This window comes from Chrysemys picta, chromosome 3 (assembly GCF_011386835.1).
Source record: "Chrysemys picta bellii isolate R12L10 chromosome 3, ASM1138683v2, whole genome shotgun sequence".
Taxonomy (NCBI): domain Eukaryota; kingdom Metazoa; phylum Chordata; order Testudines; family Emydidae; genus Chrysemys; species Chrysemys picta.
The window spans coordinates 146,532,673-146,547,542 of NC_088793.1; the positions used below are offsets into that span (position 1 = coordinate 146,532,673).

Below are 14,870 nucleotides of genomic sequence, written 5' to 3' on the forward strand. Positions count from 1 at the left end.
TCATGAGGAGAGCTGTAGCATCACCCTGGCACCTGAAATCTAGGATGAAGCAACACTCTGGCACATCTCCTGGTGCATGGGGTTGCAACACCACTCAACTTTGGCAATTGTTCCCCTTATTTGAAGTTTGTACAGACTATTAATGTTGTAAAAACAATATCTTACATATTCCACCAATGGGCTTTTTGACTAACTACATGGGTGCTTTGGATGTGCCTTGCTACTTAGTTTACAGTTTAGTGCATAAAAGCTGAGTTAAGCATGTCTTTTTTTGGTATGTGTGTTTGTTACTAAGGTGTGAAGTCTCATAACTGCTGTTGCACAGTTTCAGTTAGATAAAAAGGACTGGTAAAATGTTGGTTGGTTATTATGGTTATGACACACACAAGATAATCTCCCAAATCTATCTCATGGGTGAGAGAATTAGCAACTTGGGATCACTTCTGCAGGGCTCCTGCACTATAAACTTTAGTACTACAACACTGATCATATCATCAGGAGAGAAAGCCATGCCTGCTGGGCAATGAATTTAGTTTTAGCTCTTTAATAAGGGGCAACATTATCTCTTTAGAGCATCTGAGTAGAGACTTGGTTTCTCTGCCATCTCTTTTATATATTATGTTCTGTACATATGTATTCTATATATTTTTGAACAGTTGAATCCAAAAATGTCCAAAGTGGCAACATATTAATAGATTACCCTGAAATTCTTTGAACAGGGATGGTCTTATCAGCAAAGAAGAAATGATGGCCTACTTTCTGAGGGCTAAATCGCAGCTACAGTGTAAAATGGGACCAGGTTTTATTCATAACTTTCATGAGATGACCTATCTTAAACCAACTTTCTGTGAGCACTGTGCAGGATTTGTAAGTATGTTTTTAGCACTCTCATGCTTCACATATAGACTTAATCAAACTCAGGATATGATGAACTAACACCACAAAGAGGAAATGGGCCCCAAACACTAGTAAGGAAGAATAGTGTCTTCATCCTGGCCTAATATCTCATTACGAGATGCTGAAAATGTTTACTCTGTGCTGTCCATATTTTCTTCCTTTGGCTTTTGGGTGTTTGAGTTTTAAGACTCTCTCTTTGGGAAAGAGAGGTGATGGCCAAGGAAATAAGGGACTGGAGATTCTTGGAGAATCCCTACAGAGAGCTTATCTACATGGGGAGCTAAACCATTCGGAAGTAAAGTGGCCTTAGTTAAAGCTAAAGTGAATTAAGACCACTTCTGAATGAGAGCATCCACACAGGGGTTTAATGAACTTTACATTCACACTTTTAATGCACTTCTTTTAAATTTGCATCTTTAGTTAATTCAGTTTACCTTCTGGTGTAGCCAATCCCAGAGAAAGAGGGTGTGTGGAGCAGAGGATGTGGATGAAGAAGAGGCAGAACTTTTTCATTAAATTGCTCTTGGCAACATAACTCTGCTCAGATTGAGAAGAATGTTAAAAAAAATTCCAATAAATCAATGGCACTTTTAGCAACATGTGTAAAATATGAAAAATGATTTGATTTCGCCAACATAATGTACAAAATGCCATCAATTAACGACAGTCCCATCTTTTAAACAAATTAATTCTTTACTGAAGCATTTCCTGAATAGTAAGCAAACCAAATATTTTTGTGAAACCAATAATAAACTTTCCACCAGTTCTGCTTCAAACAAATCTTAATAAAAGAATGAATCAGTAGGATTTAAATTTTACTTTTAAATTAATGTAAAGTACAATCTGAAATATTATGCTGGATTACCATTTTCCCATTTGAACTTCCATTGAGGAGGTATTATTTTTTCAACATGTAATTGCTTTCCATATCATTCAGTGGCAAAAATCCACTTTCCTTTAGGACTAACATAATATCTGCCCTCTGTTTCCCTTCTTTCTGCATCTTCTTTTCTTTCTCTATCTTTGTGAGTCTTCTCTGTTCTTTCCTCTGTATTTCCTTCCCTGCAGCAATTCCCATCTCCCCATGGTCTTCACTTGCACCTATTCCCACTCTAACTGCTAAAATTATCGGCAGTGGAATAGTTAATGTTGACATTGAAGTGGCCTCATGGGGGTAGAGGAGGTCACATTTATTAGATCTGTCCTTTTCAGGCTATCTGCAGTTGCAGGAAGACATCACTGCATTGGTTACACTTGATTCACTTGAGGGCTAAAAACTCGGTACTTTTTTCAATGGAAGCTGAGATGCTGGGTCACATAAATTTATGGGTCACATAAATACACCAATCAAGATGGATCTGGCCCAGGGACCATATGTTAGACATCTATGAATGAGAGCATTTAATGTTAAGAGATCTATTGCCTGTTCCAAAACTTTTTGTTTTATTTCACTGTGGAGAAAGCAGATGATTTGTTAATGGATCTCGGTATACTGACAAGTAAACTATGGAAGGCTTACAGATTTGTTTTAATTTAAAAACCTCTTGGTTAGAAAGAGGCAATAAATGTATCTTACAGGCTATTAGAGATCTGAAAACCGCTGAAAGCTGTTTGTGCGTATAATGCACCCTTCTAATGTGGAAGATATGCTTTAGTCAAAAGTTATTGGGTTCAGTGGAGGAGTAACTGGATGAAATTCCATGGCCTGTGATATACAGGAGGTCTGACTAGATGAACTAATGGTCTCTTCTGGCCTTAAACTCTATGATCTATTCATTAATCTCCTACAGTGAGACAATAGATATTCCACAAAGCAAACCGGAAGAAAACTTTATCATCTTGAAATGGTCCCCAAGTTCTCTGATCTGCTTTCTTGCCTTTTCCATTGATGTCATTTTAGGAGTAGTTTTTTGGGGCCTGATCATAGAATCATAGAATATTAGGGTTGGAAGAGATCTCAGGGGGTCATCTAGTCCAATCCCCTGCTCAAAGCAAGACCAAAACCAAGTAAATCATCCCAGCCAGGGGGGGGCTTTGTCAAGCCAGGCCTTAAAAACCTCTAAGGATGGAGATTCCACCACTTCCCTAGGTAACCCATTCCAGTGCTTCACCACGCTCCTATTGAAATAGCGTTTCCTAATATCCAACCTAGACCTCCCTCACTGCAACTTGAGACCATGGCTTCTCGTTCTTGATCCTGAAATGTGCTAAGATTTCAATAGCAGTCAAACAGTGTGTCTGTGGCAGAGCGGAAATTAAACCCAGATCTTCAGTGTCCTATTCACAAACCCATCCTTGTTCTCCAAAGGACTAAACTTTTTACTATTTGTCCTGTTCTGGAATAATTCAGTACAGTTGTATTTTTCTGATTTCTGTTAAATCCAACTGAAGAATAAGAATCTATAAAAGGTGGTATTCTGGATAAAGAGAGAGGGTCAAAGATATCCCTGATGCAAATTCACTGAATCCAATGACATTGTGCCAGAGGTGAAGTTGTTCCAGAGTATGTAATGAGAGCAAAAGAAATTGAACTTAAAAGCTCTTTATACATTACTCCTGCATTTCAGTTCTGTTCATTCGGGGGTAGTGCATAGTTCTGAACTGATGTGGTGATTCAAAGTCAAAATGATGTGCACTGAGAGTGCACAAGGCTGAATTGAAATGACAATTAAAGGTCAGTGCTTGCCAATAAAATATCTATTATTAAACACATGTGAACATTAAATGTCAAGCTAAAATCTCTTGGCATTTGACAATGCTGAACTGATGTGGCTATTACAGGTCAAAGTTGTATCCAGTGTTGTATTAATGCAATGGGGACCGTTCAGACATTTCCACTTAGCTCAGAGCTACCTCAGGTTAGCTCCCAGAAAATCTGTGTCAGACATGTTCAAACTTGCTGGGATAGAATCTGTAACTTGATTTCCATTGTGTAACCATCATAGTGATGTCAAATTAGGGACTAAAGAAGGTACTATGTTGAATGGGTAGGATAATTTAAAGTCAAAATGATATTCAGTGGTACTGGTCCAAAGATTAATGGAAGCAAATAATTATCAAAAACTATTTCTTGGTATGAAGAATCAGTACCTCTGTTGGTGGGGGAAGAGTAGCCCAGGTAGGTAGTTGGGGAGGAGGGATAGCTCAGTGGTTTGAGCATTGGCCTGCTAAACCCAGCATTGTGAGTTCAATCGTTGAGGGGGCCCCTAGCGATCTGAGGCAAAATCAGTACTTGGTCCTGCCTAGTGAAGGCAGGGGGCTGGACTCCATAGCCATTGGTCCCTTCCAGTTCTAGGAGATAGGATAAATAGCTATCAGCAAAAAGGGCTGGCAAAGTCATGTAAAATAGCTAATAGTGTCAGTTCTGGTGTCACTTTCCAAACTAATACAAATGTGTACTATTCTCATTATCTGACCATGTAAATCAAGTTCAAGTTTAGTGTGTAAGTATTAAGAGAAAACAAAGGGAAAGGAGAACTTTAGCAATATTGCAGTGGGTATAAATTATGGACTAAATTCACCACCCACCTTATTTTTGCTGCTGTCCCCTCTATTGTTCTTTTACCACCTTCCTTCTATCTTGGTTGCTCTATTCCACTCACCCATTTTCCTTTCCAAATCCTTCTGTTTTGCCTGCATCCCCTCACTCCTGCTTTTCCATTTTCTGTTTCCTTAATCCCCAAATTTTCCCATACCTCTGCCTCTATGTTTTTTTTCCACATGCACTTGCGCACACATACACGGTTCTCTCCACATACCTGTTTTGGCTCTATCCCCCCACCTCCACTTTTTTAAAATGTGTTTCAGCCCTCCAAACTTGTTTTTTTTTTGGTCCAGTTTGTCAGAATGGCACTCCAGGCTCTTTATACTGAGTTACAATGGAGCTGTATTGCTCCCGCATCATTCTCTCTCCCCCACCCCCTCAATCACTCTCTGAAGAAGCTGGAGCAGCATCAGCCAGGCTGCTGGGGAGTGGGGCAGATTTGTCCTGCTGATGGGATTGCAGATGGTCCCAGGTCCCTCCTCTCAAGCTGGGACAATTGCCTCTGGTTGTTTACCCCTGGGAGCAGCCCTCCTTGTAAATTCCTGTAACCTAAAGGATGTGGTACACAGATAACAGCTTACTGGAATTTTCTACTATCCACTTCCAAATGATCATACCTGTGTTTAAAAACATAAGAATGGCCATACTAGGTCAGACCAAAGGTCCATCTGGCCGAGTATTCTGTCTTCTGACAGTGGCCAGTGTCAGGTGCCCCAGAGGGAATGAAAAGAACAGGTAATCATCAAGTGATCCATCCCCTGTCACCCATTCCCAGCTTCTAGCAAACAGAGGTTAGGGACACTTCAGAGCATGGTTCTGCATCCTTGCCCATCCTGGCATAGCCATTGATGGACCTATCCTCCATGAATTTATCTAGAGTCTTACATCTTACATTCAAGCTAACTTTATTCAAATTTAGCAAACCACATGTTGCTTGTTAAGAGCCTAATACTACACCTTCCACTTGTGCATGCTGTCTCATCTACTTCAATGGGACTTCTGGGGTGAGCAAGGACTAATCATGGGAGAGAGCGTTGCAGGGTTGAGCCCTAGAGCCTATTTTCAAGCCAGTTTTGACATTTGTCTTCAGCCATTTTTGGAAAAAAATAAGATGGCCAGAACTGTCTTTTACGGTGGGTGGGTTGGTGACTGCTATAGTAAATGAGAGCTGAATTTTTAATCTGCGTTATTTTATCCTGACATACCTGCACATCACATGCCATCCAAGGAGCCAGAAAATGGCTATATTCGCATTGCATAGCTAGATTACATTAAGCACTCCAAGCAGTGTTATACTTTATGCTGATTCATTTAGGTAAACTGAGAAGATGGCAATTTTTCACCCATTTCTGGAAGCAGGCATGTTCTGTGTCTCCTCTCTTATGCTAGCTTCATTGTAGGTAAGAGACGTGAGGGTGGAAGCCAGTTTAGGTTTATCACAACTGGAGGGGGAGTTCTATCTAACAGGAAGGGTGTTGAGAGCAGTTATATCCTGTTTGTGCTTTTGTAGCTATGGGTATTTCCTTCATTTATGACCTTGTTTTCCTTCCAGCTTTCTTTTCTGATTCCTTGACGTTCTTTTGTCTTTCATTACAGCTCTGGGGTATAATCAAACAAGGATACAAATGTAAAGGTAAATACATAATGCATGGATGTTGTTTTCAAGACATAGGTATTATGATGTTTAGCACAAACAAGTCAGACTCATATTTTTGGCAAAAACATTCTGTTCATCCAAATTTTGATTTGTCATTTGCAACAAAATTCTCAGTAATCTGTGAAGTTGTACTGTTATAAGACACCAGCTGCATGCTCATACACTACAAGCCAGAAATCCAGTATGATCTCTGGTTCCACAAGGAGGTAGCTCAGTGCTAGTGACTAGAATTTATATTGGTAAAACTAACTCACTCCGTTGAAGTAGAGAGAAATCCTGAAGTGTTTTGGCATTTTGATTTGGCCCTGAAGCTCAGGAGATCTATGTGTGCTGGCAATGCTCTGTCTTCCTCCTGTCTGTCTGTTGGATAAGCCTACTAGCCTCAAAATGCAATAGCAAGAATGAGCTCCTTGCAAGACAGATAGTCAAGTTTTTAATTCCTAGAATACCTGATAGATTGAGATCTCATTTCCAGGTTTCTTCCCCCTCCAATAAAAATTTCATTTAGAAAAACCACACGACCTGCAACTCTTGTAGTCCTGCCATTTGAATACTTTCTGCAAACTTTTTCCTTAATTGTTCAATCAGCCTGTATTTTTCATGAAGTACAGGTCTACTCCAGTAAGAGACATGGAAAACAGCATTGTGGATCCATGATTCTTGCACTTTGGTGATTTCCAGGGCTCACTTTGGTGCTGGATGATCCTAGATACATGCAGGCTCCTTCTCTTTGGAGACACTCATTGCCTCCTTGGACTTCCCAGGGACAAGTAACTTATGACCTTTTTTTTTCAAGGTGCAACATACTCCCATTCCTGTTGGCCTGTATTTGAGGGGAACATGATGGCTCTGTCCATTCTCCATCTCTCCCTGCCCACTATTGCTCAGTTGCACCTGGGGGAGGCCTCCATGGCACAGACCATATGCTCCCAGGAGCCCCATGGCAGCAACTGTGGCTAGCCACTGTTTGGTCATGCAAGGGACTGGATCTTTACTGCCTTCTGTTCCCATGTGCAACAGCACAAGGGCAAGCAGCAATACAAACCTTTATTAATAAAAAGATGGGTAGGCAGGGCTTATAATTCCAGCCCTGAAAACTCAACTTGGGATCTGAAAGCCAAGCTGACTTCTCTTCTGTTCACGTGTCATCACCCGTACAGTGGCCCAATTGAGATGTAGTTAAGGCAGTGTGGTCTGGTGATTAGAGCACTGGAGTGGGACTCAGGACACCTGGGTGACCATGGGCAAGACACTTCACATCTTTATGACTCATTTTACAGTTGGGGCAATGAGTCATAAAGATGTGAAGTGTCTTGCCCATGGTCACCCAGGTGATTCTGACCTCTTTTGTAAAGTGCTTTGAGGCCTACTGATAAGTGCTGCATAAGAGCCAGGTGGTGTTTATTGTTGTTTTGTTTATTAACATGCAATTGAAATGTGCTCCTCTGCAGAGCCCGGGTGACAGGTAATGATGCATGACCGTGAGAGAGTTCAGTTTCACTTTCAGGTCCTAGTTGAGTTTGCAGGGCAGCAATTTCAAAAACCACCTGTCCCTTGTGAGCACCTGCTGCTCCATGAACCATTACAAATGGGTTCTTCCTCCTCATCTTCCAAGCCACAGTCTCCTTTTTCCATTTTTAAGCTTACTGACCTTGTGCCATCAGGGGGAATTGACTATTCAGATGACAACTTACATCCCCCCCAGTTCCCCAGCCAATTGTCACAGCCAAGAAGATAATTATGAAAGTAACAATGTGTCCAAAACGTGCAGATTTAGAATATAAATAGGGCTTCTGTTTTGGGGGGGGGGTTATTTATTTGAGGGGGGGGTTATTTGTAGCAATTTTTGAGTTTTATGTAGCTGTCCAAAATCAGGGATTTTCGGGGCCTTCTCTTTGTATGTATTGCAATGAGTAATGTATATTATATACGTTACACATTACCGTAGTATACAGTATATACTGTCATGAGTAATCTCTTTGTAATGTTTCCTAGCATACGTGAACATGGTGATGTTTGAAACAGCACTAAGCTAAAATCTACTAGGGAACTTTTATTGCACACCACCAGGGTCTGCACAGACCCATGAATATGCAATATGTTAGTACGCTTTAGAAATCACACTACCATAGTCCACATTATTGCTACATGGTGACAAATCCTTTGATACAACTAACCGTATTTGATGGTTTTTCTAGTGTTCATTGGATAAATGCTGATTTCTTTTAATTGGTGGGTATTTCATCAGTGCTTATTAGTTAAACCCAATATTCAGAAGCCCTAAACATAAATAGAAGCTCCTTGAAATACCCAGTGTTTGCCACACCAGACAAAAGACCCAACGTATCCACCATTTTGGAGGTTGGTCCAGTGGAGCAGATTCTTTGAAGATGGTGACCTGCTCAGATCTGCCTTTAGCCTCAGTGCACTTTCTGGTGCCATTAAAAAAAAACCAAAAACCCCACACCTTGATTGACTTATTCGTGCTAACGGCTAATTGTCCTGGAAACCAACCATTTGGTAACCCACAAATTTCCCTTGCTTTTTGTTTTCTCCAAATCTTTTTGATCAGATGTTTGTATGTTTGTTCATGGCCCTTAGAGATTACCAGACACTACAACTAACTCTCAATGATTTGGCAATATTTTTTTTTAACAGATTGTGGTGCCAACTGCCATAAGCAGTGCAGAGACCTGCTTGTGCTGGCATGCAGGAAGTTTGCCAGAGGTACCTCGATGGGCAGTAATCATGGTTCTCTGCCTAACAGTCCGTCTCTGCCTCCAGGTAAAAAGTAGCCTTTATTACTAATTTACACTCATTTTGAATGCTTTTTGACAGCACCCAACATCCAAACTGCGTTAGCTCTAATTTAATTGTTATATCTGCACACAGAGCAGACTCTTGGGAGCCTAAAGGTATTCCCATAATTCATCAGCACATCCTATTGTAGTTCCCAGCTACATTAAGACCTGTTGTATTCTTCAAGGACATAATTACAGTCCTCACAGACAGGACTCCTAATAACAGTGCTTCTGGGGCCTTTGAAGGAGCGAATGCTGGAGCAACAGCTCCATTGCCATTTGAAAGGTTGCAGCTTGTATTATACTTTTTTAAAATTTAAATAATAAAAATATACCTATGCAAGCTCTAGACACCCTAACATGTAAGTAATAATACAGTAAAATTCACTCCTCCTGGTAGCAGGCTGGCTCTGCTGTCAGTAGTTGGGGAAAGTAGTGACACTACTCCAGCCTTACCCAATCCTTTACTTCCCTTTGCACCCTCTCTCCCCATTCGCATGTTGCAAGGCCAGTGGCAGTCCCAAAATGGAGTATGGACATTGCAGATAGGGTCCGGGAGCCCTATCTGTACCACCTCCTTCTTACTGGAGCTGCTCTGGGGCCCAGAGGCAGGGCCGGTGCAAGGAAGTTTCGCGCCCTAGGCGAAACTTCCACCTTGCGCCCCTCCCCCTGCCCTGAGGCGCCCCCTCCCCCCCCCACGGCAGCTCCCCACCCCAGCTCACCTCTGCTCTGCCTCCTCTTCGAGCATGCTGCCCCCGCTCTAATTCTCCTCCCCTCCCAGGCTTGTGGCGCCAAACAGCTGATTGGCACTGCAAGCCTGGGAGGCGGGAGAAGTGGAGCAGCCGCTGCACTGGGTGAGGGAGTCTGAGCTGCACGTGTCAGCGCTCCGCCGGCAGCCCAGCCCAGGAACACTGTAAAAAAAATTGGGGGCACCGCTTTTTGGCGCCCCCAAATCTTGGCGCCCTAGGCAACCGCCTAGTTTGCCTTAATGGTAGCACCGGCCCTGCCCAGAGGTGTGTTTCCAAATCATGGTAGAGCTGCCATTCCACCCCAAGAAGAATTTTGGCTGAGTCAGGTAGAACTCCTTCGTGGCTTACTGCTGCAAAGCGACCCCTTCTTCTCCCCCCCTCCCTAACCCTAATTTTGCCTTCTTTTAAAAAAATTCATTTTGTAAAGCCCCATGCAAACCCTTTGCACTATATAATGGCTTGATCATGCCACCCTTACTCACATTGAATAGCAACTTACGCCAAGAAGAGTTCTGCTAAAAAATCAGTGGGGCTACCCAAGGGAGTAAGGTGCTACTGTAAGGGTGGAAGAATCAAATCCTAAATGTTAAATGAATTAGTATGGAGATCCCTGCTGAAAAGATCTTGGAAGTGTTTAGTGATCTTGAAGTTGTATATTGAAAATAAATTATTCCAATCTCTCTTCTGTAGTACAAGATGAAGTATTTGAATTCCCCAGTGTTGCTACAGGGCATCAGGACCTAGATGGCAGAGCAATCACCCTAGTGACCGGCTCTTCTCGAAAGATTTCAGTCCGTCTCCAGCGAGCTACCACCAGCCAAGCAACACAGACGGAACCACTGTGGCATGAACCTGGCTGGAGTGACTCAGGTTCCCATACTTTCCCCAAAATGAAGTCCAAGTTCCATAGCAAAGCTGGAAAGAACAAAGGCTTTGCAAAATGGGAGAATGAAAAACCCAACGTACAGGGCCATGTGGATATTGAGGTAGAGACCACAGAGCATATGTTGGATGAGAATGGAATAGAAACACTTCAAGAAAGACAAGAACCTGAGGTGGGTAATAAAGCATGAGCATGTCTGTTTAAAATCTGCTACTACTCAAGGTGTGCATAAAACTGTTTTATGTGCATTTTAAATGCTGGTTCTTTGCTTACTTTTTTGCTATCACTTAATAAGATTTCACTTGTTAAACACTAAACTATCAAAATATATAAGCATCTATTTTCTATAAACCCAGACTTCGTTGTGTGTCTTATTTTTTAACACTGGGGATGATTTTTTGTGCTTTGGCCAAGTGCACTCTTAGAAGTCAGATGTTCTACTTTCGTGGATTATTTTCCTTCTGAGATATTAAATAAGTAGAATAACCTGTGAGTAATCAGACCATATTCTGTCCTGTTGTGCCAGTGTAAAACAGAGTAACTCACTGGGTTCAATAGAATTTGGACCTGATGGACACTAGTGTACGTGAAAGCAGAACATGGCCAGTTACTGCAAGGAGCAGTAAAAAAGATTATATCCTAGCACAGCTGGTCAGTAATGGCAGTTGAACTCTGAGGTGTAAAGAGTGCTTGTTTTTTGGTTACAGGATAGCTGATCGCTTGCCCTGAAAGATGGAGGACAATTAAGATGGCCATTAGAACACAGCAAGATGTGGAATTCGGTAGACCACTCTTTGGCTATGGGAATGAATTCCTGTACCTCATGTTTAAACCTTATGAATCCAGCAGACCTTCCTGGTATCTTATTTAATAGGATGTTAGAGTCAAAATGCACTATTTATTTTCTCACAAGTAAGTCATCTGGTGAACATTGCTTAGACAGAGCACAACAGTGTGTTATGTGACTCAGTCTTCTGGTCTATGATTTTTTTATAGCAATATGCCCACAGGTGGAAACTGTCTCTACACCCAATCCTACAGTTCTACAAACCAATGAGGATGGATTTTATCTTCTTTGAAAGCATCACATCAGCTCATTGTCTCTATACATGGCAAAGGTGATAAGGATGGCATCTGAGTACCCAAGTTTATTTGATAAAGCTCCTTATTCAGATGCTCATAATGGTCTTTTATTTGGAAAGAACTGAGTTTATGTTCGTTGCTAAATCTCAAACAGGAGACTTTGAAAATGTCAAAATTAAAAATCCTCCTCTAGGATGCATTCCTTTGCACACCGTTTTTCAAACTTTTAAGATGTTTACATGGTTCTCATTAAACCTAAGCGTATTGATGTGCAGCACATGTTTATAATACAGGGCCATATGAGAAGGGTCTTTCAAACATACAACATGTGTCAAAGGACTGTAGGAATTTCAGGACAAATACCATTATTCATATGTCTGGTTATACAATAAATGGACAGATGCCCTTTCCCCCAGCACTGATTATGGTAAAATTAACATGTAATAAACATTTTAGTTTTACTTTTTTTTAATGTCCTTCTTTTAATCAAACTGAAAATATCTAAATAAAATTTAACACTAGATTTAATTAACAGCAACCTTGAATTTAGGAAATTCACTGTCTCTGTGTCAACTTGATCATAGTCAATGTCCCTCACGATCTGGTACTTGGACCTGTACCATGAACACACGTGTGTATTGATTTACTAGTTTGGGCCCAAATAACTTGTGAGCACAAGTCCTATTAAAATAAAAACCTCAAAGGGCTTATGTTTTTAAATCACTTGGGCACTTTGGAAAATCCCACCCTTAAATTTTCACAACTCAAATTGACAGTCTGGTTTGGATTAACTCAGGTTTACACGTGATGGTAGAAGAGAAAAAAACAACCAGAAAGACGCTATCTCCAAGATATCCTGAGGACCTGAGCTAGCTAAGGGTTTTGGCTTGAGAGGTGTGATCCCTTCATTAGAATCTCAGCATCTCTCAAGATCAGGCAACTACTTGTGTAAACTAACTGAACCATAAATCAGCCTCCAAGGGACTCCTCTTGTGATTGCAAGTCTCTAAATGAAGTTTGTGGTTACAGGCTCCCTTGTCTGGTTCACACCCTGTAACCTGCATGTTTGTCCTGCTTGGAAATCAGTAACTGAAGCTTGTAATAAAGCTGTGACCATAATTAAAATAGGAGCAGGAGGAGCTCTTGCTGCACCATTTTAGGAGGAGGAAGAGCTGTGGGAGAATACTGAGTTCCCAAGCCAGGTTGAGGAAGGGGACCTATGTCCTTCTTGTGTTAACCTCAGTGTGTGACACACACAAGTGCCAATAAGTATTGGTCTAGATTTCCTGACCTGTGTCACATGACACCACATGATGGGATCAGTACACACAGCTTCCACATACACAACAAAAACTATCTGGTAGAGGATTTTAATGTAGTACATTGGTTATGATGTGAAATATGGAATTAACCTGAATTGCTCCTATTAACACTTCTTAAATGAAATGTAGATAACTGACTACATTCATTTAGGAATGAAAAGTAAATACCCTAAACTCACAACATGGATATTTTGGGAATATGTTGGCAGCCTGGTTTGGTTTACTATAAATTAGGCAGAAATGGATACAGTTAAGATTAAATGAACAGCCAAACCGGTTAGAATGCACACTTGTCCTTCTGTGTAACTTCTAGAGCACATGCTGAGCCCCAGTGCAGTTGTGCAAATGTTTACTAGCTGCAGCATCTTGCTCAAATTCACAGTCTCTCATTTTACCTGTTTTTTTTTCCTCATCACAAATCCAAAAATGTGTGCTTGGAGACACTTACAGGTCCCGAAAGCATTTCTCTGATCTGCCAACTAAGCAACTACAACAATCTTTCCTCCAGACTTTTAGCAGTTGATGTCTCATTATCCACTAGAACTATAAATTTAATCATTTAAAAGCTGGAATTCAACATTTCCCAATGCTGTGAAGCATTAGTTTATAACAATTGTATGGAGCAAGACACTAGTTCTTAACTGTTAGACTTCATCTTTGGTCTACTAATGCTTTTTTGGTATTGGTCCAGTATTGGATCTCTTAGTTTCAAGTGTTCCATCGTTATTTAACAGTGTCCTAAAACCTATTCTCACTTTACCAAACCTGCAGAATTGATTCTTGTTGAGAAATTGAGGGAGTTTTTGAAATCCTATAATCTGTCTGTGCTGGAGAGTGGCATCTAGATTTTCTTCTGCACAACCCAAGCTAGTGCATCTGGGCCATGTGGAAGGAGATCTGATTCTTGCTATGAGGAAACTTCAATGGATCTGGCAGATCAAATTGAGCAGAATCAGGGCAGCCTCTCTGGGGCCAAAGTAGCACTGACAAAGCAAGAGCGAACAAATCATCTTGCCTGAGTGAGCTTCATCCAGTATGGGAGGCCCTGAATGCATAAGATGCAACCACTGAGCAGATGGGTTTATGACTCTCATGGTTCATGAAGGCCAATGACAAATGCCAGGATTCTTTAGTGATGGAGATTCTTAGTGCTGTGGAGTGCGGGCAACCCTTAAAAGCACCACAACATTGCATGGCTATGGTCCCAATGATTTTCATGAAACATGTACTCTGTTCACTAGGTTTGCCACCTCCAAGATGCAGGAAAAAATGGCCACTGGCCAAGCCCTCCATCCCAATCCTCAGGTGAGACTCCTTACCATCCCCTCCCAGGAGCCTCTGCCTCCCACCTTGCTCCTTACTCCTCTCTGCTGGTAACCCTGGAGTTTGTTCTACTGCCTGGTTGCTGAGGTTTTGGTAGGTTGACAGCCCAGAATCATGTGCTGGCTGCACTCCCAGCCACATGATTTGTGCTGTAGTTAGAAGATTGATGCATGGCGCTGCATGCACACAGCTTACAGGAGAAAAATCCCAAGTGAAAAAACAAACCCTGGCACATTAAATCTTTCCACTGGCAAGGCAGTACAAAAACTGGCCAGGCTGATTAAAAAAAAGCCATGTGGCAACCCTACTCTGAGCAAAAGCTGTGTCCTCCCAGGTGCAAGCCCTGAAACCTCAGCCTGGGCTTGGAGAGTGAAGTTAGGCTCACTCCCATTTCGCACATCAGTAAATGAAAGTCCTGCAACCCTTCAGGGACAACTGTGCCATTACAGAGGCTGCACAAGGGTAACTGACTGGCATTTAGTGACTAATGCAACTGGTGATGGACAAACAGGAACAGAATCCAGCGCACTCTGTCCCTCAGCTTTCTTGGCTCTTCAGGGCTAAGAGGAGTGTAAAACAATGAAAACTTATTTTGGCCACTCATGCAGGCA

At 41.6% G+C, this 14,870-nt stretch overlaps 1 protein-coding gene across 5 annotated transcripts in view; it reads left to right on the forward strand.

Moving 5' to 3' along the window:
- RASGRP3 (RAS guanyl releasing protein 3) overlaps positions 1 to 12,075 on the forward strand; it is a 101,109-nt gene extending 89,034 nt beyond the window's left edge. For all 5 annotated transcript variants that reach the window (XM_042848439.2, XM_005296278.5, XM_065589219.1 and 2 more), the window contains 5 exons: positions 720 to 867; positions 6,038 to 6,074; positions 8,757 to 8,882; positions 10,339 to 10,703; positions 11,239 to 12,075. In XM_042848439.2, coding sequence (XP_042704373.2) covers positions 720 to 867; positions 6,038 to 6,074; positions 8,757 to 8,882; positions 10,339 to 10,703; positions 11,239 to 11,247 — 685 coding nt within the window. In that variant the 3' untranslated portion in view covers positions 11,248 to 12,075. The remainder of the gene's footprint in view (positions 1 to 719; positions 868 to 6,037; positions 6,075 to 8,756; positions 8,883 to 10,338; positions 10,704 to 11,238) is intronic.
- The last annotated feature ends 2,795 nt before the right edge of the window (positions 12,076 to 14,870 follow it).